Source organism: Saprolegnia diclina, assembly GCF_000281045.1.
Source record: "Saprolegnia diclina VS20 unplaced genomic scaffold supercont1.38, whole genome shotgun sequence".
NCBI classification, from domain to species: Eukaryota; Oomycota; class Saprolegniomycetes; order Saprolegniales; family Saprolegniaceae; genus Saprolegnia; species Saprolegnia diclina.
The window spans coordinates 553,747-573,756 of record NW_008246105.1 but is presented as its reverse complement, the minus strand read 5'-3'; the positions used below and the strand labels follow the sequence as shown (position 1 = coordinate 573,756).

The 20,010-nt window shown below is 62.4% G+C and overlaps 9 protein-coding genes across 9 annotated transcripts; 6 read left to right on the top strand and 3 right to left on the bottom strand.

The window, feature by feature from the left end:
- Positions 1 to 166: 166 nt before the first annotated feature.
- Positions 167 to 2,705, top strand: SDRG_11066 (hypothetical protein; the record flags this gene model as incomplete). The annotated part of the gene is made up of 3 exons (XM_008617088.1): positions 167 to 692; positions 737 to 823; positions 871 to 2,705. 3 exons carry the CDS (start codon positions 167 to 169, stop codon positions 2,703 to 2,705), a joined length of 2,448 nt encoding a protein of 815 aa, XP_008615310.1.
- Positions 2,620 to 3,881, bottom strand: SDRG_11065 (hypothetical protein). The gene is made up of 4 exons (XM_008617087.1): positions 3,547 to 3,881; positions 3,204 to 3,500; positions 2,990 to 3,159; positions 2,620 to 2,946 (listed from the first exon to the last, which is right to left on the bottom strand). The coding sequence occupies exons 1-4, from the start codon at positions 3,871 to 3,873 to the stop codon at positions 2,730 to 2,732; spliced, it is 1,011 nt and encodes a 336-aa protein (XP_008615309.1). The 5' UTR covers positions 3,874 to 3,881; the 3' UTR covers positions 2,620 to 2,729.
- Positions 3,882 to 3,916: 35 nt separating this feature from the next.
- Positions 3,917 to 6,641, top strand: SDRG_11064 (TKL protein kinase). The gene is made up of 8 exons (XM_008617086.1): positions 3,917 to 4,327; positions 4,373 to 4,471; positions 4,522 to 4,587; positions 4,633 to 4,695; positions 4,745 to 4,888; positions 4,930 to 4,995; positions 5,041 to 5,475; positions 5,521 to 6,641. The coding sequence occupies exons 1-8, from the start codon at positions 3,984 to 3,986 to the stop codon at positions 6,611 to 6,613; spliced, it is 2,310 nt and encodes a 769-aa protein (XP_008615308.1). The 5' UTR covers positions 3,917 to 3,983; the 3' UTR covers positions 6,614 to 6,641.
- Positions 6,642 to 6,656: 15 nt separating this feature from the next.
- On the top strand, positions 6,657 to 9,450 carry SDRG_11063 (TKL protein kinase). The gene is made up of 7 exons (XM_008617085.1): positions 6,657 to 7,241; positions 7,291 to 7,371; positions 7,412 to 7,477; positions 7,521 to 7,583; positions 7,630 to 7,764; positions 7,806 to 7,868; positions 7,926 to 9,450. The coding sequence occupies exons 1-7, from the start codon at positions 6,772 to 6,774 to the stop codon at positions 9,361 to 9,363; spliced, it is 2,316 nt and encodes a 771-aa protein (XP_008615307.1). The 5' UTR covers positions 6,657 to 6,771; the 3' UTR covers positions 9,364 to 9,450.
- Positions 9,451 to 9,638: 188 nt separating this feature from the next.
- SDRG_11062 (TKL protein kinase) lies at positions 9,639 to 12,117 on the top strand. The gene is made up of 7 exons (XM_008617084.1): positions 9,639 to 9,830; positions 9,878 to 9,961; positions 10,009 to 10,140; positions 10,183 to 10,389; positions 10,440 to 10,568; positions 10,619 to 11,073; positions 11,117 to 12,117. Exons 1-7 carry the CDS (start codon positions 9,733 to 9,735, stop codon positions 12,031 to 12,033), a joined length of 2,022 nt encoding a protein of 673 aa, XP_008615306.1. The 5' UTR covers positions 9,639 to 9,732; the 3' UTR covers positions 12,034 to 12,117.
- Positions 12,118 to 12,408: 291 nt separating this feature from the next.
- SDRG_11061 (TKL protein kinase) lies at positions 12,409 to 14,870 on the top strand (the record flags this gene model as incomplete). The annotated part of the gene is made up of 5 exons (XM_008617083.1): positions 12,409 to 12,785; positions 12,829 to 12,924; positions 12,970 to 13,305; positions 13,350 to 13,481; positions 13,529 to 14,870. 5 exons carry the CDS (start codon positions 12,409 to 12,411, stop codon positions 14,868 to 14,870), a joined length of 2,283 nt encoding a protein of 760 aa, XP_008615305.1.
- Positions 14,871 to 14,912: 42 nt separating this feature from the next.
- On the bottom strand, positions 14,913 to 16,188 carry SDRG_11060 (hypothetical protein; the record flags this gene model as incomplete). Its single annotated transcript, XM_008617082.1, has 8 exons — positions 14,913 to 14,972; positions 15,020 to 15,106; positions 15,153 to 15,257; positions 15,304 to 15,429; positions 15,475 to 15,531; positions 15,580 to 15,634; positions 15,681 to 15,778; positions 15,823 to 16,188. The coding sequence occupies 8 exons, from the start codon at positions 16,186 to 16,188 to the stop codon at positions 14,913 to 14,915; spliced, it is 954 nt and encodes a 317-aa protein (XP_008615304.1).
- A 448-nt stretch (positions 16,189 to 16,636) lies between these two features.
- SDRG_11059 (hypothetical protein) lies at positions 16,637 to 17,426 on the top strand. The gene has a single exon (XM_008617081.1). It carries the CDS (start codon positions 16,750 to 16,752, stop codon positions 17,293 to 17,295), a length of 546 nt encoding a protein of 181 aa, XP_008615303.1. The 5' UTR covers positions 16,637 to 16,749; the 3' UTR covers positions 17,296 to 17,426.
- Positions 17,427 to 17,646: 220 nt separating this feature from the next.
- Positions 17,647 to 19,634, bottom strand: SDRG_11058 (hypothetical protein). Its single transcript, XM_008617080.1, has 4 exons — positions 18,730 to 19,634; positions 18,581 to 18,686; positions 18,109 to 18,534; positions 17,647 to 18,061 (listed from the first exon to the last, which is right to left on the bottom strand). Exons 1-4 carry the CDS (start codon positions 19,588 to 19,590, stop codon positions 17,694 to 17,696), a joined length of 1,761 nt encoding a protein of 586 aa, XP_008615302.1. The 5' UTR covers positions 19,591 to 19,634; the 3' UTR covers positions 17,647 to 17,693.
- Between the last annotated feature and the right edge of the window lie 376 nt (positions 19,635 to 20,010).

Below are 20,010 nucleotides of genomic sequence, written 5' to 3'. Positions count from 1 at the left end.
GTGACACGGAGGGATGGCGCGTGCACTACGATCTTAGATCGTCAGATCGATGCAAAAATTTAAAAAGCCGGTCGTCGGCCAATCAGAGGCCGCGATGCCAGTCGTTGGATTCGATTGGTTCCGTGGCTCGTTCGAGGCCAAATCGGTTGGGACCAAGGATTTTAGCATGAACGCGCCGAAGCGAAGCGCCGTGACCAAGACGTGGGCGCCCGTGCGCACGCACGCCGGCATCTACACGGGCGGGAAGGTCGAGCTCATGGGCGACCTCCTCGCCTGCATGCTGCAAGAGGACGTGGCCATCGTGGACGCGGCCACGGGCGAGCTCCAGTTTGCGTTGCAGGCCGACGTGCCGGACGAGCAGAAGGAGTCGATCGTGACCTTTGCGTGGCGGCCCAAGCACCGCCAGCTCGTGACCGCGAGCCGCAACTCGCTCCTGCGCCTCTGGGACATTGACACCAAGACATGCCTGCGCACGATCAAGACGGCGGACTCGCCGATCCTGTGCATGGACTTTGACCCGACCGGCACGCTCGTGGCCACGGGCGGCAGCGACCGCTCGGTCAAGGTGTTTGACATTGAGAAGGGCTTTTGCACGCACAGCTTCAAGAAGCACACGGGCATCGTCACGCTCGTCAAGTTTCATTGGGACCCCAAGCAGCTCCTCGTCGCGTCCTCGAGCGACGACTCGACGGGTACGACGCGCTCCAACGTCCGTGTCTTAACTCTCTCTGAATAGTGCGCGTGTGGGACCTCTACGCGCAGAAGGAAGTCGCGTGCATCAAGGACCACATGAACCCGGCGACGACCGTGGCCTTTGCCCTCGGTGCGTCCAGCACATTGCCAACGTACGTCGACTCATGCTCTTTGTAGATGGCTACACGCTTCTGTCTTCGGGCCGCGACAAGGTCATCAACTTTTGGGACCTCCGCCAGCAAAAGCTGCTGCAGACGGTGCTGGCGCACGAGCCCGTGACAGGCCTTGTCGTGCTGCCGTCCGAGTCGGGCATCACGTTCATCACGGCGGGTGAGAAGGGCCAGCTCAAGCGCTGGGTCTCGAACGGCGCGGCGTGCAGCGTCGTCGCGACGCAGGCCAAGGAGGACGCGCGCGTTAAGTACACGGACTTGCTCGTGAACGCAGACTCGTCCGAGCTGATTGCGGTGACGGCCGAGCACAACTTTTTGCTCTTTGGCGCCGCCGACCTCGTGCGCTCGCGCCAGATCATCGGCTTCAACGACGACATCCTCGCGCTCAAGTTTGTGCCGACGGCGGACGGCGCCGGCCTCTCGGAGCACGTGGTCGCGGCGACCAACTCGGAGCAGATCCGCGTCATGCACCGCGAGACGCTCTCGTGCGAGCTTCTTTCGGGCCACACGGACATTGTGATGGCGCTCGCCGTGAGCCCGGACGGCAAGTACCTCGTGTCGGCCTCGAAAGACGGCACGGCGCGCGTCTGGGACCTCCACACGCACGCGTGCGTGGCGGTCGGCGTGGCCGGCGCCGAGTCGCTCGGGTCGATTGCGATCGCACAAAAGCTGCACCACTACAGCAACCACAGCGCGTTCTTCGTCACGGGCTCGACCGACAAGACGATGAAGCTCTGGAGCCTTGGCCCAGTGCTCGCGGACGGCGGCGCGTCGACGTTGTCGCTCTCGGCCATGGCGGCCACCAAGGCCCACGAGAAGGACGTGAACGCGCTCGCGATCGCGCCCAACGACCGCTTCATTGCGAGTGGCTCGCAGGACAAACTCATCAAGATTTGGAACGCGTCGAATTTGGCGCTGATCGGGACGTGCCGCGGCCACAAGCGCGGCGTGTGGGCGCTCGAGTTCTCGCCGGTCGACCAGTGCTTGGCGAGTGCGAGCAGCGACAAGACGGTCAAGCTCTGGAGCCTCAAGGACTTTTCGTGCCTCAAGACGTTCGAGGGCCACACGGCGTCGGTGCTCAACGTGCAGTTTGTGTGCGCCGGCATGCAGCTCGTGTCGGCGGGCGCCGATGGCATCGTGAAGCTCTGGACCATCAAGACGAACGAGTGCGAAAACACGCTCGACGAGCACGCGGATAAGATCTGGGCGCTTGCGGTCGCGAAGGACTCGTCCGAGATGATCACGGGCGGCGCCGACTCGACGATCCACATTTGGCACGATTTCACCGAAATCGAAGAGGAAAAGGCGCTTGCGGACCGCGACGCCAAGCTCCTCAAGGAGCAGGAGCTCTTCAACTGTCTCCGCAGCCAGGACTACCTCCAGGCCGTCAAGATTGCGTTTGAGATTGCGCACCCGTTCCGGCTCATGACGATCCTGCGCGACCTCAAGGAAGGGCCCAAGGGCACCGATATTGCGGCGGCGTCGGACGGTCATGTGTACGACGACGTGGTCCGCGGCCTCGACGACGCCAACCTCGGCCAGCTGCTCGAGTGGCTGCGCGACTGGAACACCAACAGCAAGCACGCGTCGGTCGCACAGCTGCTCCTCTCGAGCCTCCTGCGCCTCGTGCCGCCGAGCCGCTGGTCCAATATCCCGCACGCGGCCAAGACGCTCGACGGGCTCATCGCGTTCTCGGAGCGCCACTACCAGCGCATGGACCGCATGCTCTGCAAGTCGTACCTCGTGGACTTCACGATCGTCTCGATGCAAAAGCTGCTCCCGGCCGCGCTGGCGGACGACGTCGAGGAGCTGGCGCCGCCGGCCAAGAAAGCCAAAATTTAATTAGGTAAACCTTCTACTTGCATCCTATACATCGTGTATGTGGGCGACGGGCAGTTCTTGGAGGAAGAGGGCGTTGCAGTGGGCGAGGTTGGCGTCGTAGGCCGCCCGAGTCTCGTGGAGAAACCGCGCGTGGTGGCTCAATGCGTCATTATCGCCGCTCTCGCTAGCGGGCGTGTTGAGGAGGAAGAGCCATACGTCGAGCACGCGCGTCGTCGTCTGCGTCACCGGCGTCAGCTCGGTCCTACACTCGTTTCTTTGAGCTTCGCAGAGCGGCAGGGATGTACCAGCCGTACGACGGCTCCTGGCTGAGCGCCTGGTCAGGCGAGGCGTCGTCGTGCGTGATGCTGAGCGCCACCATGGTCGCGCGCCGCTCGCTGACGTAGTGCCGGTACAACACCCGCACATCGCCCACTTGCTCGTGCACAATGTCGCCGCCAAACGACGCTTGCAAAAGCTACGGTCCAGGAAACATCAACGGAAGCATCCAGAAGCGTCTACCTCGCGGTCGACGAAGTTCCCTCCCGGCGTGTGCGAGTAAATGCGCCGCTGCGCAGCGACCGCGTCGACGAATGGCGCGGGAACAATGCGATGGCTCTGGATGACGACGTACGTCTGGTCGTAGCTCAGGGCGTGGAGCGTCACGCGCATTTGCTCTTGGCGCCGACACGACCCCAGCACCGCATCTGCGTTGTGCAGGAGGCGGTCTGTGACCCACGATAGGCTCTGAAGACGCAGCGCGTCTGGCGCAAGAAGCCTGCGCTGTGTCCACGGCGCCTGGTGCGGCAGAAACGAGGCCTACACCGCTGCAAGCATGAGGCGAGGACAAGGACGGTCCGCGAACCAGCGCTGCCGGGACACTGGCGCGGACCCACGCCTCGAGGATCCTGGCTGCGTGGCCACACTGGTCGATTTGCGCTGCCAGCGACCGTTGCGTTGCAAGCGCGTCGTGTGCGTCGTCGCGGAAGACGGCGGCGACCTCGTGCCATGGCAGCGGCTTGGCGCTGCGGAGCGTCGCCATCTCCGCCGCGAGCTCGCGCACTCGCTGGGTCAAGAAGGCGTGCTGGCGCTTCTGCAGGCGCCGGTAGTCGCGCAGACGCTGCCGGTTCTTCGCCTTGGCCGCGTCGCCCGGCTCATCATCAATGTTGATCTCGGCCATGGGGCTCAGCATCCTCCGAGAATCGATACACTGTGAAAAAGCATAGGCGCAACGTTGCGGGCGTCGGAAACAGAGTAAGCACCCGGGTATGATACACTGGCTCTGGGCCACCATCCCGTGACATGCCGGACGAGGTGAAGGCGACCGTGACCGAAGCCGCGCGGCCAGCGTACGTCTACGCCGAGCGCGGACCAGGGTGCGTGCCCGCGATGGCCGTGGCGGTGACGACGCTCACGGCCAGGTGCCCCTATGCGTGTCTCCTACCCGCCGAGGCGAACGAGCCGCCAGACATGGGCTTGTCGCTTGTCAACAGCTACTTTTGCATCTACACCCCAACCGGTCGCGTCCTCAACGCCCACAACGAGACAGCAGACCTCTCTGTCGTGTTGCAAAGCCAGGCCAACGGCGCGTACACGACGCCGCCCGTGCTACACCTCGCCGACGTCCCGCCCAACATCACAACGCTGTACGTCCCGCGGCCATTCTTCATCGCATCGAAAGTGCTGGCTAGGACGCTCGCGAACCTCGGCCTCGAAGTGCTCGGCCCCAAGCTTGTCCAGGACAAGATCCCAGACAGCCCGTGGTCGCCCAACGTGATCATGCGCTACCTGTCGGTGCTCTTGCATCATGCGTGGGCCAGCTCACGCGGTGCGGACGTAGGAACCTCGCCAACAACTCGATTGATTCTGTCGACGGCGTTGCCTTCCCGCTCAACCTCCAGATGCTGTCCGCCCTGTCCCGTGTCGGTCGCCTGCTCATGCCACGTGGTAGAATTCTCGCCAAGAACAAACTCACATCGATCGACGGGCTCGCCGCGCCGCGCTTGGCGATGCTGTACGTGCTGCTGCTGACATAAAGCTGGTGGATCAAGCTGTGTCTCTAGGTCGGTGAGCGGCAACCCGACCCTGCCGCCAAGTGCAATCACACCTGCAGTGGCTCTGGCGCTCCCGAAGCTGCGGCGCCTGGTCGCAGACGAGATGGAGTGGACCGAGATACCGTCCTCGCTACCGAGCAGCCTAATAGAGATGTACGTGGTCTGGCGACGAAGTAGGTACTCACATCGCGTAGCTCGCTCGCCAAGAACCGCTTCTCGCAGCTGTCGCCCCGCGCCTGGCCGCCAGCTCTGCGATACTTGTAGCGTGTTGAGAGAGACGTGCGGGGCTCACGGGTGCTCGTTAGGAACGTGCAGAACGCTGGGATCACGACCGTCTACGCCAACTTTACTTCGGCCTTGCGGGTGCTCTGCCTCGGCGGCAACGCGATCTCGGCCTTTTATGCGACAACGGCCCAGTTTGAAATCCTCTCGGCGCTGCCGCAGCGCACGGCGACAGCCGACGGCCTCGACGCGTCTCGGTGCTCGGAGGCGTCGCCGCTGCTGACGACGCTGACCACCAACTCGTCGTGCACCGGGCATGTCACGACGCGCCTCCTCTGGGACACGTACCCCGTGTGCATATTGGACGCGGCCTTGGAGAGTCTCGTGACATCGCCGTCGTCATCCAAGGGCGTTGGGATCGCACTCATCGTCGTGAGTGCGCTTCTCGGCGTCATCGCGATTGTGCTCCTTGTGCTCTGGCTGCGGTTTCTCCGCCGGCCGCGACCGGCCCCGAAATGGTTTCTGTCCATATGCATCCACGCGGCGGCTCATGACGCGCGTAGGTACGAAGGCATGGACTTGGAGATGGACGCAAAAGACATGCTCGGTATGGACGTCAGCCTCGACCCGTCGCTCTTGTACAACGACGTGCGGTCGGATCCGGCGTTCGCCGCCTACCGGCTGCCCGAGGCCGACATCGAGCGCCAAAGCATCTTGGCGCGCGGCGGCTTCGGCATCGTGTACCTCGCGACGCTGCGGCCGACGCCGTCGCTACCAGACATCGTGTCGCCGACGCCCGTGGCGCTCAAGCGGCTCTTGCCGAGTCGCTTGACTGACGACGTGCGATGCATGGACGACTTCATGGACGAGATCCGCTTCAGCGCGCGTCTTCGCCACAACAACATTGTCCGCTTCTACGGCTTTACGTACTCGACACTCGCGGACCTGGCGATCGTCACCGAGTACATGGAGCGGGGCGACCTCTGGCAGTGGCTCCGCGTGCAGAACCTCAACGCCGCGCCAGTTGGGTGGCAGCTGCAGAAGGACGCGACGGTGCCGCTGCGTCCGTACTCGCCTTTTGTCCTGGCGTCGCAGACTCCGCCGCCGGCGATCTCCAAGTTTTCGATTCTGTGCGACATTGTCGAGGGCCTTCGGTACCTCCACACGCGCGAGGCGCCGCTCGTGCACCGCGACCTCAAGGCCAAGAACGTGCTCTTGAGCACCGAGTTTGTGGCCAAGCTCACCGACTTTGGCGTCGCGCGCGAGACGTGCGACTACACCATGACGGCCGAGATCGGGACCGTGGCGTGGATCGCGCCCGAGGTGCTCAAGGGCGTCTACTACACGGAGAAGGCCGACATCTACTCGCTCGGCGTGCTCCTCTCGGAGCTCGACACGCTCGAGATTCCGTACGCCGACTTGGACGCGATCCACACGACCCACGGCAACTGGAACGTGAGCGCGATCAAGGCGCGCATCGCGATGCTCGTCGTCTCGGGCGAGATCCGTCCGTCGTTTTCGGCCGACGTGCCCCGCTGCATCGCCGACGTGGCCCGCCGCTGCTTGGCGTACGAGCCCACCGACCGCCCGACGAGTCGCGACGTGTGGGCGTACTGCCAGCAGATCCAAGCCGCCACTATTTATACCGACCCTTGAATATAAGATCGTATTGCAGTCCTAGTACACCATTGCTAGTACACCGTGCGCCTGCAAATGGCGCAGAGGCGGCGCGTTGCCGGTGCATCATCCACTGCTCGTGCTGTGACTGCCACGCCGGTCCTCCCAGACATGATCCGGAGGACCTGCAAGAACGTATGCGCACCCGCCTTTCTCAGCCGTGTCAGCCTGTCTGCATTTGCACTGTGGCCATGCTGCGCCGGCTACTAGCGCTGGTCGCCGCGGCGCACGCGGTGCTCGAGACGCTGCCGCCCATCGATCTCAGTGCCGAGCCGCCATCGGCGCTCGCAGCCGAGTGCCTCTACACGCGGGCGCCGCAAGTGCTCTCGACGTGGAGCACGCCGCAGACGATGCTCACGGCCAACTGCCCAGCTGCGCTGCTTGATCTCCCGGCCACTGTCGCCAGTACCATCCCAGACGCCAGCTCGGGCAACCTCTGGTGTGTGCTCTTGCCCGACGGCGTGACCTACCTCCACGCGCACAACGCTACGACCGGCTCGGATGCCATTGGCCTCACGGGCTTGGCGTCGCCCGGGCGCCTCCTACCGCGGCACGAGTCGCCGCCGATCGCGTACTTGGAGTCGCTGCCAAGCAACTTCTACGATGTGTACGCTCCACCAGTTTGCATATCGCGAGGGCTAACGTCGTCGATGCAGGCGAGTGCAGAGCGTCGGCCTCGAGCGACTCGCCCCGCGCCTCGACCGCAACAACGCGTCTCTCGTAGCCGCCCGTCGATTGTACGCCTCGTCTTCGCTTCCTATCTGACACTCTTGACAGGGATCTGACCAACAATTCGGTCGTGTCGGTGGCCAACATCACGTTTCCATTGAGCCTGCATACCCTGTATGTATCGTGACAACTGTAGACGCAGCTTATGGATGGCTAGGGTCCTCGACGACAACCGACTGACGACCCTCGAGCGCTTCTCGGCGCCGTCGCTCCGCAGCCTGTGCGTCCTTACGGATTTACCGAATCGCTGACACCACCGTGCGTAGGAGTGTAAGCGGCAACCCGTTCGCGGCGCCGCCGCCGATCGCGTCCCTCTTCCCCAATCTCACCGAGGTGTCGCTCGAGCGGCTCAACCTGACCGTGTACCCGATCATGGCCGTGCCGTCGACCGTCACGAGGCTGTACGTTCGCTGTCTCTGCACTTGACCTCATCGCAGCCTAGGTCGCTTGCACTCAACCAGCTGCGGGACATGCCAGCGACGCTCCCAGCCTCAGTTCAGCGCCTGTACTAGCCTTCCTCTCTCTCGGATAGGACGTCGTAGCTCACAGTCGTTGTATATAGCGACCTGCAGCACAACCAGATCACGCGTGTGCAGCTGGCGCTCACGCCCCAATCGCGGCTGCTCTGCCTCGGCGGCAACCCCATCACAGCGCTGTACGCGACGCCGGCGCAGTTTGCGCTCCTCGAGAAGCTCTCGCATCCGCGCAGCGTGGGCCCTGCCAGCGACGAGTGCTCGACGGTCACGCCGTTCGTCTCGGTCATGACGACGTCCGACGCGTGCACGGGGCGCTTCCGCGTCAAGCGGGCGTGGGGTGAGGTCCCGATCTGCGTGGTCGACTCGTACGCTGCGATTTACGTACCACCGCCGCCGCCCATCGCTCAAGCCACGTGGCTCGCTGTCCTCTCGTCGTTTGGGTTTCTCTTGCTCGTCGTCGGCGGGAGCTTTGTGTGCTTCTACAAGAAGCGCGGCGCGGACGCGGACCAAGGGAAGCTGCGCATGCTCCTCGACCTCGGCGACGGCGGTCTCCTCCCGCCGATCGAGACCGTAGTGAACGACGTGCGCAAAGACCCGATCTACGCGCCGTTCTGGATCCCACCGGACGAGCTCGCGCCGACGCGGGTGCTCGCGCGCGGCGGCTTTGGCGTCGTCTTTGCCGCGACCTGGCACGCGCACGAGGACGTGGCGATGAAGCGGTTGTTGTCGACGCGCCTCGATGACGCAGCGTGTGTGGCCGACTTTATGGACGAGATCCGCCTCTGCGCGCGGCTCTTCCACCCGCACATTGTGCGCTTCATCGGGTTCACGTCGACGACGCTCGCCAACCTCTCGATCGTCACCGAGTACATGGAGCGGGGCGACCTCTGGCACTTTTTGCTCGAGAACGACGTGCCGTGGACCAGCACCGAGAAGCCGCTCAAGCGCCGCCACCCGAGTGCGCTCAGCAGCTCTCGGAGCACGCTCGCCTCGGACGACGGCTCTCTCCACGACGAGGCGGATGCGACCAAGTTCTCGTTTCTCTGCGACATTGTCTCGGGGCTGCACTACCTCCATACGCTCGACCCGCCCGTGCTGCACCGCGATGTGAAGGCCCGGAACGTGCTCTTGAACGACGCCTATGTCGCCAAGCTCACCGACTTTGGCGTCGCGCGCGAGGCGGGCGACTACACCATGACGGCGGACGTCGGCACGGTGGCGTGGATCGCGCCCGAGGTGCTCAAAGGCTGCTTTTACGACGCCAAGGCCGACGTCTACTCGCTCGGCGTGCTCCTGGCCGAGATGGACACGCGCGAGCCGCCGTACGCCCACCTCGACGGCGACCTCTCGACGCTGCGGACGCGCATCGCGCTCCTCGTCGCGGCCAACGAGCTGCAGCCGACCTTCTCCCACCGCATGCCCCTCGGCCTCCTCGACCTGGCGCAGCGCTGCCTCACGCACGACCCGCGTCACCGCCCGTCGATCCAAGACGTCGACGCGTCGCTCCGCATGCTCCTCCTCTAGTTTGTTTGTACTATTTAATCTCTCTGGTTCGTGCCCAATATTGTCTGTCACTCGACCGGGTGTCGACAGCACGAGTCTTCAGCGTCATGCCAGCTGTCATCCCAGTATCAGCGACGGGACGAATCTAGCGCGGCCCGGCGCAGGATTACCAACACGGCACCACAGGCAGCGAAATCATGCGTGGTGGGGAAAGGCCCGTACACATCTTGCGGTTTGTATGGGCTGCGTCCTCGCGCGCGGGCCCGACGATAGCAAACGCGCGCGTTTTTCTCCACCGCGCATCCAGGTGGCCCGTGTAATCACGCTCCATTTGGCGCTGCAGAGTGGGACCGAGAGCGTCGACGGCAGCAGATTACTCGGTAGTGAGGAATGAGCGACTGCGCCGACGCGGGCTCGAGTACCTGCGCCCGCGCCTGCATCCGCGATGGCGCGCTCGAGGGCCTCCCCGACAGCGGCCCCGTGACAGTGTACGTCGTCCGAAGCGTCCACTGCATTCGACCATCGGCGCGCGTAGGAACCTCGCCCAAGCCAGCCTCGAGGGGCTGAGCGTCAACTTGCGCACGTCGGCGTGCGGCCACGAGGCCATGACCGTCCTCTTGTGCGAAGAGAAGCCGGCAGAGTGGCGAGCTCACCGACGATGCGTAGAAACCTGAGCCGCAACAGCCTCCGTAGCATCGACAACGTCCGGTTCCCGCTCGTCCTCGCCGACCTCGACGTCTCGCACAACCGCATTGAATCGGTCGGCAACCTCTCGGGCCTCTCGAGCCTCCACAACCTGTAGCGTCCGTTGACAAAGCCATGGCGCCTCACGATGCGTAGGCGACTGGCGTTCAACGACGTTGAGCGGCTGCCTGAGGCGACGACGCGCCTCCCCGTGTCTCTCTTGACGCTCGACCTCTCGCACAACCGCCTCGGGAACGACCTCGACGGCGTCGTCATGCTGCCCAACGGGCTTCAGCTGCTCAACCTGAGCCACAACGCTATCTCGTCCGTCGAAGGCCTCGACATAGCCTACGGCACGGCCATGTCCGCGACGACTTGCAGCGTCTTATTTGTCTTATCGCATTTCGTTCTAGCGATCTCTCGTTCAACAACCTCACGAGCGTCCGCAACGTGTCGTGGCCCGACGACATCTCTGCGCTCTACTTGATGGAGAACCCGCTCGACGAGTTCTACCCCATGTTCTACAAGCCCCTCGACGTCCTGTGCGTCCGATTACCTTACCGTCCTTGAGTCACCGCTCATGCTTTTGTAGGTGCTTTGGAAAGAACCCGCCGGCGCGCTTCTCGGCGACGCGGTCCCAGTTTGACCGGCTGCAGAAGTTTACCAAAAACGTCGGGTGCCCGCCCACGCCGCTGACATCGCCGCCCGTTGACCCGTGCAGAAGCGGACCGTCGGCGACGCTCTGGGGCGTCTACACCGTGTGCCTCGTGCAGGACGACTGGCTCGACGCCAAAATGGACGGCGACGCGACCCCGATGCCGATCTTTGTAGCGCCGTCCCACACGCTGCTGCATGTCGCCATCGCGCTCATCGCGCTCACACTCGTGGGCCTCGTCCTTGGCGTCATCTGGACCGTGCACCGGCGCCGGCGGTCGATCAAGGAGACAATGTGGCTGCACCCGGAGCGCGCCGAGACCAACTACAACGACAGCTCGGACTTTCACGAGCACGTACCCCACGACCTGCGCCTCGACACGCGCTACGCCCGTACTGCGATCTCTATGGCGCTGATTGATGTGAGTATGAGTAGAGCATGTGATCCCGCACACCGACCTCTCGCTGCTGCAGGTCGTGGCCCACGGCGGCTTTGGCATTGTGTACTTTGGCCACCTTAAGGTCAATGGCGGCGTCCGGCCCGTGGCCGTCAAGCGCATTTTGCCCGAGCGCTTCAAGCACGACAAGTACGCGGTCGAGGACTTCATGGACGAGATCCGGCTCTGTCTGCGGCTCCAGCACCCGCACATCGTGCGCTGCCTCGGCTTTTCGTGCTCGAGCGTTCTCTCGACGCTGAGCTGCGTCTCAGAGTTCATGCCCCACGGCGACCTCTGGACGCTCCTCGAGTTGGACCAGAAGACGCGGCTTCTCTCGTGGAACCTCTCGCCTGAGCCGAGCCGCGTGGTTGACGCGTCGCTGCCACTCTCCAAGCTCCGCGTGCTGCACGACGTCGTCTCGGCCATGGTGTACGTGCACGGCCAAGACGTCATCCACCGCGACCTCAAAGCCCGCAATGTCCTCCTCAACGACGCCTTTGCTGCCAAAATCACCGACTTTGGCACGTCCCGAAAGGCGACCGAGCACGAGACCATGACCGCCGAGATCGGCACGGTGGCTTGGATCGCGCCCGAGGTCCTCAAGGGCGTCCGCTACTCGGCCAAGGCCGACGTCTACTCGCTCGGCGTCTTCCTCTCGGAGCTCGACACGCTCGAAATACCGTACTCCAACATGCCCCGGCTCGTACCCCGAACTGGCGTCAGCGTCGACGTGGCCAAGACGCGTATCGCAATGCTCGTCGTCGCTGGCGAGCTCACGCCCGTCTTCTCCGAGTGCTGCCCGCCAGCAATACGCGACCTCGCCCGGCGCTGTCTCGCGTACGCGCCGGACGACCGGCCAAGCATGGACGAGGTCCTGCATTGGCTCGACCACGTCACGGCGAACGATGTAGTGTAGGTAGAGGATGATGATGATACGTCCGAGTATCGATATGTAAGCAGATGTGTAAGCGGTGGCGTGTCGTAAGCGGGTGATCACTCGCATGATGGCGCCACGGGCAGCGATGGATGAGGCCCGCGTACGCAGCATGGTCCTGGCGCTACGTACCTCGGGTGGAGGCGGTGCTGGCGTGCTGTACAGGCGGCCTCCATCATCGGCGTCGCTTCCAAGGACCTGATTTCGGAGCGGAGACGTGCCTATTTTAGGGCAGTAGAGTGATTTTAGGGTGATTTTCGGCATCTTATCCGAATTAGACGAAGCAGCTGGCGCACGTAATGATGGGCGCTGGGTCAAGTTTCCAGCGTCGCTGGCTCCAACCGCCTTCAGACGACGATGAGGCCGACGTCGGTGGTGCTCATGGCGGCCGTCGCCATGGCGCAGGACATCGACTACAAGGCGGAGCGAGGGGCAATGTTGCCGGGCGTCAGCCCCGAGAACGTGACGCGGCCAACGTTCACGACCAAGTGCGACGCGTGCAACTTCACCGCGTTCCGCAAGCCGACGTGGCGGACCAACGTCGACGACAGCACGTGCATCTGGCACCCCGACGGCTCATGCGTTATTGGCGTCAACCTCAACGAGAACGATATTCCGATGAGCGACTGGCCCGGCGGCCCCAATGCCAACGACAGGAAGAGCACGCAGTTCCTCATGGGCACGGGCGTCGAAGTAAGTTATGTCGAGGGCCTCTCGAGCGTCGTCTCGTACATGTACGACCGCACCACCCATGACCCTCGCCTCATGACTTGGTAGCACACTCTTCCGCCTCGGCATCGAGACGCTGGCGCTCGACCTCACGTCCAACAAGCGGTCGATCCCCAACAATCGCGCGGTCGAAGCGACGCAGCTGTAGGCGCGTCCGAGCGCATCGAGTACTCATCATGAACTTGGTAGCAACTTCTCCGACAACCACATTCGGTCCATCGACGGCGTCATGACGTCGGACCAGACGTTCAACTTTTTCGTCGACCGCAACTGGATCGAGAGCGTCGGTGACATCTCGACGATGAAGGAGCTTCGCATACTCAACCTCAACGCCAACCGCATCGCCTCGATCGAGCATACCGTGTGGCCCATGAAGCTCGAGACGCTGTACCTCGAGAGCAACAAGCTCACCAGTCTCCCCAAGGCGATGGCCACCAACTTACGGCGACTCGTGACGCTCTCGCTCCAAAACAACACGATCGCGTCCCTCGACGGCGTCTCGTTTGGCGAGAGCCTCGCGATTCTGTACTACGCCTGCCGTTGACGTCGCCTCACTCTAGTATATGTAGCAATCTCAAGGCGAATGCGCTCCACAGCCTCAACAACGTCATGCTGCCACTCAGCCTCATCAGCCTCAACCTCGCCGACAACAACCTCACGTGGGTCAACGCGTCCATCTTGCCCCATTCGCTCATGAGCTTGTAAGTGCTTGCGTATTGGCCTCCGCAGCTCACGCTCTCGTCGATAGGTGTCTCAAGGGCAACCCTTCCGTGCGCTTCTCGGGCTCGGCCGCCGACTTGAAGGCACTGCAAAACCTCACCCACGCCGACCCTATGTGCAACGACGTCTCGGCCGTCTCGGCGCCGTCCGGTTCGTGCCCCGAAGTCGGTGCGACGGCGGCGAAGCTCTGGGACCGGTACCTCTTTTGCGTCGTGCCACTGGCGTCGGCCGAGGTCCACAACGCGACGAGCGTTCTCACGATCGCGCTCGGCATTTTCTGCGCACTTGCGCTGCTTGTGGGCGGCGGCGTCTTTTACGAGATGCGCCGCCGGCGCCACCAGTACGAGGCCGAGCACCGGTCGTGGCTGCACTCGTCGTCGCCGACGTTCCCGTCGCTCATTGCCGACAGTGCGCACCTTATCAACGACCTCCGGTTTGATCCCGCGTACCAGCGGTACCGCATCCCCGCCGACTCGATCGTGCGCGACCGCGTCTTGGCCCGCGGTGGTTTTGGCGTCGTGTACCTTGCGACGCTCAAGACAGAGAAGGGGCGCGAGCAGCTGGTCGCTGTCAAGCGCATGCTGCCGGAGCGGCTGCGGAGCCTCCGGTCGATCGAGGATTTCATGGAGGAGATCCGGTTCTGCATCCGTCTCCAGCACCCGCACATTGTCGAGTTCATCGGGTACTGCTGGACGACGCTGCCGAACCTGAGTGTCGTGACCGAGTACATGAGCGAGGGCGACTTGTGGACGCTCCTCGACACGGACCACGACGCCCAGCGCATCCCATGGCACGCGCAGCACGAGAAGGACACGGTGATGCTGGCCCCCGCGCTCTCCAAGCTCGGTGTGCTTGTCGACATTCTCAAGGCGCTCGTGTACCTCCACGCGCAAGACGTCATCCACCGCGATCTCAAGGCCAAGAACGTCATGCTCAACGAGAACTTTGTCGCCAAAGTCACCGACTTTGGCACGTCGCGCGAGACGTCGGAAGAAACCATGACGTCCGAGATCGGGACCGTGGCGTGGATCGCGCCCGAGGTGCTCAAGGGCGTCCGGTACACGGAGAAGGCCGACATGTACTCGCTCGGCGTGCTCATCTCGGAGATGGACATGATGGAGATCCCGTACTCCAACATCCACCGGCTCCTCCCAGAGTCGTGCCTCGGCGTCGAGCTCGCCAAGACGCGCATCGCGATGCTCGTTGTGGCCGGCGAACTCCGGCCCGTCTTCTCGACCGACTGCCCAGCGCCGATCTTGAATGTCGCGCGACGGTGCCTCGCCTATTTACCCGAAGACCGACCGACCGCCCGCGATGTCCTCTCGTGGCTCAGCCCCCATCTGCCCCCGATTTCTAACACTGGAAGTTGATGTAAGTAGTATAATCCTCATAGATAGTAGTCTCCTTGATGTCTAAAGCGACGGAATCGCCTTGACACCGACACTCTCGTCCGTCTCGATGCCGCAGAGATCCTATCACAACAATCAAGGGTCACGACATCGACAGGTCACGCGTGTACCAGCACGTCCTTGCGCTTCTTCTCCATGCCTTCCGCGATCTGGTCGATGGCGTCCATGACGATGCGCTTGCGCTTGACCCACGCCGTCTGCATGTCCTCGGAGTTCCGAGCTCAAATAGCCACATCTGTCTACCTTGTACTTGGTGAACTGATCGGAGATGGCCTTTTTCTTTTCGGGAGCCACCGGTGCGCGGTTCGGATCGTCCAGGCGCTGCAACGTCGCTGACAGCGTTGCCACCTGCAGGTACTTGATAAGTGGCCGTCGTTGCAACGATGATGCCCACTTGCGTAGTGTACTCGGTGATCTGCTGGTCGAGCTCCGCGTCCGTCATTTGGTTGGAGAGCCCATGCAGGACCGACTCTGCCTCCTTGAGCGCGCGCTCGGCGTTCTGCACGTCGTCAGCCACCGTCTACGGACCCTTGAGACACAACTGAATGGGCACGGTCGAGTTTACCTGAATGGCGGCTTCGGTTTGCGCAAGGGTCGTGCTGCACGGGGGCGGCAGCTTTTTCTATTTGACGAGCAACATCAATGAACCTGGGGGTGCGTGGGTCTCGACTTGGTTGTAGTAGTAGATTTGGCTCTTCCCATATGTCTTGCACTTGATCTCGCCCCTGTCGGTGGTCCCATGAGCCTGCACTCGAAGGACATGGATGGTACTTTTCGACGAGAACGTCGAGGATCTTGGTCAGCATCGTCTTGCCAATGCGTCGATGGAGGTTCTCAAAGACGTTGAGGACGCTGTAGGGGCGGTTTGTCTGCAGTCGATATCAGCTTCCTACGCCCAGCAGCGCTGAGGTACCTGGCGCATGTACTTGGCCACTTCCTCTTCCGCTTGCGACTGGCTCATCATGTCCTTGGGCTTCTCGGGCTCCTTCTTCTCAGGCTCCTTCTTGGTCGGCTTCTTCTCTACAGCAGGCATCTTCTTGGCCGGCTTGGGCCCCGGCGACTTCTTGCTTGTCTTGGCCTTCTTGACTTGCTCGAAGTCATCGTCGTCTTCCAATCTATCGGACGCGTCGCCGTCGCTCTCGGACGGCTTCTTCCGCTTGGGCGTGGCCTTGGCCGAGGCCGGCGACTTGGCCTTCGCCGGCGCCGAAGACACGAAGTCGTCATCGTCATCACTCTCTAGTAGGAAGTCGTCTTCGGAGGAGTCGTCCTTGCGTCCCATGCTTCTTCCTAGCGCTCGCGGATCATCGCCATGCATGAACCACGCTCCCTTACCTGCTTCCCGCAAAATTGGATTTATCCTTTGATATATTATACACCGGACATGAAGTATGAGAGGTTTTAAGATGGCTGAAAGCACCCAACCAAGCGGAAGGCGCTGGTTTGAATTGCAGCGGGTTCGAACCTCCAGTAGGTCTCTGCCAACTGGTCTCGGTACGCATGCATAGAGGGTCCCGCTTGCGGTCGACGCAACGCATTCTCAGAGGTTTCAGCAGTAGCTTGCCGAACTCTGCTTTCGCCTTGGTTGCCTCCATGTAGGAACTTGTTTCAACGGCCGGGACTCTCGGAGTGCAATGACGCAGCGAGCTGGGACTGCGCGACACGAGCTAATCAAGAAACCACTTGCTTCATGTTCTGGCATCTCGAACGGTCGTGGGGCATGCTGCTCGGTGATTGGTGCGTTTGGTATCTTCGACGGCCATACCCACTTCAAGATGAGTCTATCTTGCACCGCGCCTGGCCGACCGGAGCCATCATACCCGAATTTGCGTCCCGTTGAAGAATGAAAGGAGCGACTATCGTCTTTTGCGTGTTGGCCGTCGCGGCGTCGACGAAGGCGTCGCCCTTCAGCGCGGGTCGGGCGTTGACGGCCATGGACTGTGACAAGGACTGCTCCGACATGAGCACAGCCTCGACGGTGCTCTGCGAAATGGGCAAGTACGGCAGCTGCGCAGTGACCAAGGTCGCGCAAGGCGGAAGCTACGTCGTGCGCGGCGTGAGCGGATGGTTCCAATCCCGCGACTCGGACTCCGGGTCCGAGTCGGACGACGAAGGCAAAGCGGCGCCATCGTCCGCCTCCAGCCAAAGATCGACGACGGGACCTCAAGGTTCGTTCCACGGCTCAACCGCGGGGTCTCATGGCTCGTTCCGTGACGCAATTACGGAGCCCCACGGCTCAAACACCGGGTCCCACGGCTCGTTCCGTGACTCAATCTCGGGGTCCCGCAGCTCAACGTCAGGGTCCCAGGGCCCGTCCCAGGGCTCGACCGCGGGGTCCGAGGGCTCGACCACGGCGCCCGAGGGCTCGACCACGGATGCGCCTCAATAGTGCGCTCGCCGCATCCTCAAGCAACGCGTATATGCGTCTGTGAAACGAGAGATAAACCGTTGTCAATGTACCCCCTAGTGTACGACTTTGTTTCTGCACTGCGGCGTAGCTGTACGTCAGCACCTCCTCCAGTACAGTCTCCTTAGGCTCCGTCTTTTCTCACACGACACTCGCCTCGAAGCGACGGTTGTCGACTGGAATGTCGCGGCCAAAGCTAAATTGGATCAGCTGACACAAAAGATGGTGGCCGACCAAGACCGCGCCAGCCGCTTCGAGCAGCAATGGAGCCTCACAAGTAGCAAGCTTGTGCAGGTGCACTCTCATGTGCGAGACTACCTGGTGCGATCCCACTTGCTGCAAGTTGATATATGTATGTACAGGTTAGCTGTCCTTCTCGGCTACAGAATCTGGTACGGGGGCGGTATGGCTCTGTCCAAAGTCGGCCCTTTTGTCACCGAGCGCTGGCGACGTCGCCACGTCCAGCCAGCCAACCCGCCGACAAGCATGTGAACGGTAACCCAGTACATGACAGGAATCGCGTCCTCTCCCGTGTGGCGAGCGTCGAGTGTGTCAAAGGGCAGGAGCCAGTGGCCAGCGCCATGCTCCTTGCGCCGCCGAGCCACCGCGCGGAGCATGTCACCCGCCTCGATCGCGTAGTGAATCGCCATCTTCTCGACCTTGGCCATCGAGTCGTCGATCGCGTCGACAGCCTCGATCCTCCCGGCGCTCGCGAGTACGTAGCACGCCTTCTGTCCCAGCGTGTGGCCTATTTGAGCCGTTATTGCGTGCGGTCGCCGACACCAAAGGGTGTACCAAAGAGCTGGATAAAGTACTCCTTGCCGTGCCCGAGGAGCGGACTCGCGTGCGTCGGCAGCGTCGACGTCTGTGCGTGCGTCACGAGCGGCGTCTGGTCCGCCTCGCCCGTGAGCTTGACGCTGTTGCGGTGAACAAAGAGGATGCGCCCGTCAAAGTCGTGCTGCAGCATCGCGATGCCGCAAAAAGACACGGCGTGCCAGTACAAGACGCTCGGGACCGGCGCGACCGCGTCGACGTACTCGTCTTTCGTAAAGCCGCCGAGGGCCGGCGGGTGCGGTACGAACGCGAACGGCGTCGACGTGTTGAACCACGCGAGCCGGAACAGGTCCTTGTCGCCCCACACGAGGCCGTACTTTTGTAGCAGCGGCGGCGTCTCCAGCGCGTAATGCAGCACCTTGGCCAATGCCGTCGCGCACCGGTGCCCTACGAGGAATGAGCGCCGTGCTGCGGAACGCCAAGTGCGATATACGCGCAACGACGAGCTGCCCCGACTCTTGCTCGAGCATATCGACGAACGGCATATCCACAAGCTCCCAGAGCAGCGACCGCGCATGGACGTTGAAGGGCGACGAGCTCTAGCAATAGCGTCAGTATCGTTTTGATCGTCACGGAGCGTACATCGTGCCAGTAGTCGGGCCAAAAGATCGCGCCGCTTTCGAGAAACTGCGGAGACGTGAAGAGAAAGGTCGGGTCTCGTGTCGGGAGGTTGTCCGAGTCGAGGAAGAGGACGTTCTCAAACTGGCTGTGCGCGACAGCAAAGGGCTTGGTCATGTAGCCCGTTGCGCGCTTGTCGGCAATGGGTCGGAACACCAGCGGACCGTAGTTGGCCTCGAGCGCCGCCAAGATCGGGTTGGTCGCCACATCCGACATCTGATGCGGCTCGTACCACAGCTCCATGGGCAGCATACAGTTGTAGAAGCGCAGCATGCGTACAATAGCATACACATTGGGGAGCACGCTGGGGTAGATGGACATGACGATGCCATTGGTGGCGTTGGCAAATGTCCGCAGCATCGGCGTCGAGGGCGACACCGCGGGCGCGGATGCGGCGCGGATGCTGTAGTCGGTGAAGTCACGCGCCTCCATGCAGGTAAATGTCTTGTCCTTGATGCTGTCGCACGCCGTGAGCATCACTTGGAAGATCTCGCCGCTCGTCCGGTTACGGATCTCGCAGTACCCGCTCATGCCGGGCTCGATGACATCGCTGCAGCCGCGGTCTCTGGACGGCTTGCGCCACCCGTGCGGATTGCAGTTGGCCGTGGCTCGCCATCCGAGACACTGGTACGTCTCGTCGGTCCAGAGCGCATGGACGCGGTCCGCGTGGAGCTCCACAGACGCGTCGATGCCCTCCATGTCGTCGCCGAGAGCCCAGAAGACGAGACCGGCGCTTAGGACGACGAGGAAGAGCAGCATGAAGCGCGTCTCGATCAGGAAGCGAAGAGGGTGCAAGGAGCGCGTCGCCCGCGGCAAGCTCGCCATCGCTCCTCGCCCAAAATGGAATTTTTCGCAACGGCCCAAAAAACAATCGATCTTTATACCAGCGTTTGATTGGTGTAAATGGACCAATCCCGTGTCGATGACGACGTGGTGTCACGGCGTGCTAACGTATGCGGATCCGGAAAAGAAGGCTGTGACGCCGCAGCGTCACTTTAGGTTTCGTGAGCGTTTCGCCAGTCAATCGCGCGTTCGTGGGGATCAGGCATGGCGCGTGGGTATACAAAGATCAAGTGGGTCATTGACCCGCGCCGAACCGAAAAGATCAAGTACGACGACGACGGGGCGGTTTCGTCGTAGGGATGTGACGCATTATGTGTTGACGGTCGCTTTCAATGGCGCCAACGCGGTGGACATGCGAGCCGATTTCGTCAACAGCCAGCAAGATGAGGTCACTCGACATCG

Coding starts and splice junctions, on each gene's coding strand:
- SDRG_11065 (XM_008617087.1), bottom strand. CDS start 3,873: ATGCTGAGCCCCATGGCCGAGATCAACATTGATGATGAGCCGGGCGAC. Junction 3,501..3,546: donor CCAGTGTCCCGGCAGCGCTG/GTTCGCGGACCG, acceptor GCAGCGGTGTAG/GCCTCGTTTCTGCCGCACCA. Junction 2,947..2,989: donor CAGGAGCCGTCGTACGGCTG/GTACATCCCTGC, acceptor AAACGAGTGTAG/GACCGAGCTGACGCCGGTGA.
- SDRG_11064 (XM_008617086.1), top strand. CDS start 3,984: ATGCCGGACGAGGTGAAGGCGACCGTGACCGAAGCCGCGCGGCCAGCG. Junction 4,328..4,372: donor CCGCCCAACATCACAACGCT/GTACGTCCCGCG, acceptor AGTGCTGGCTAG/GACGCTCGCGAACCTCGGCC. Junction 4,472..4,521: donor AACGTGATCATGCGCTACCT/GTCGGTGCTCTT, acceptor GTGCGGACGTAG/GAACCTCGCCAACAACTCGA.
- SDRG_11063 (XM_008617085.1), top strand. CDS start 6,772: ATGCGCACCCGCCTTTCTCAGCCGTGTCAGCCTGTCTGCATTTGCACT. Junction 7,372..7,411: donor CTCGTAGCCGCCCGTCGATT/GTACGCCTCGTC, acceptor CACTCTTGACAG/GGATCTGACCAACAATTCGG. Junction 7,765..7,805: donor CCGTCGACCGTCACGAGGCT/GTACGTTCGCTG, acceptor ATCGCAGCCTAG/GTCGCTTGCACTCAACCAGC.
- SDRG_11062 (XM_008617084.1), top strand. CDS start 9,733: ATGAGCGACTGCGCCGACGCGGGCTCGAGTACCTGCGCCCGCGCCTGC. Junction 9,831..9,877: donor GACAGCGGCCCCGTGACAGT/GTACGTCGTCCG, acceptor CGGCGCGCGTAG/GAACCTCGCCCAAGCCAGCC. Junction 9,962..10,008: donor GAGGCCATGACCGTCCTCTT/GTGCGAAGAGAA, acceptor GACGATGCGTAG/AAACCTGAGCCGCAACAGCC.
- SDRG_11059 (XM_008617081.1), top strand. CDS start 16,750: ATGAAAGGAGCGACTATCGTCTTTTGCGTGTTGGCCGTCGCGGCGTCG.
- SDRG_11058 (XM_008617080.1), bottom strand. CDS start 19,590: ATGGCGAGCTTGCCGCGGGCGACGCGCTCCTTGCACCCTCTTCGCTTC. Junction 18,687..18,729: donor GGCCCGACTACTGGCACGAT/GTACGCTCCGTG, acceptor CGCTATTGCTAG/AGCTCGTCGCCCTTCAACGT. Junction 18,062..18,108: donor GTACTTTATCCAGCTCTTTG/GTACACCCTTTG, acceptor CGGCTCAAATAG/GCCACACGCTGGGACAGAAG.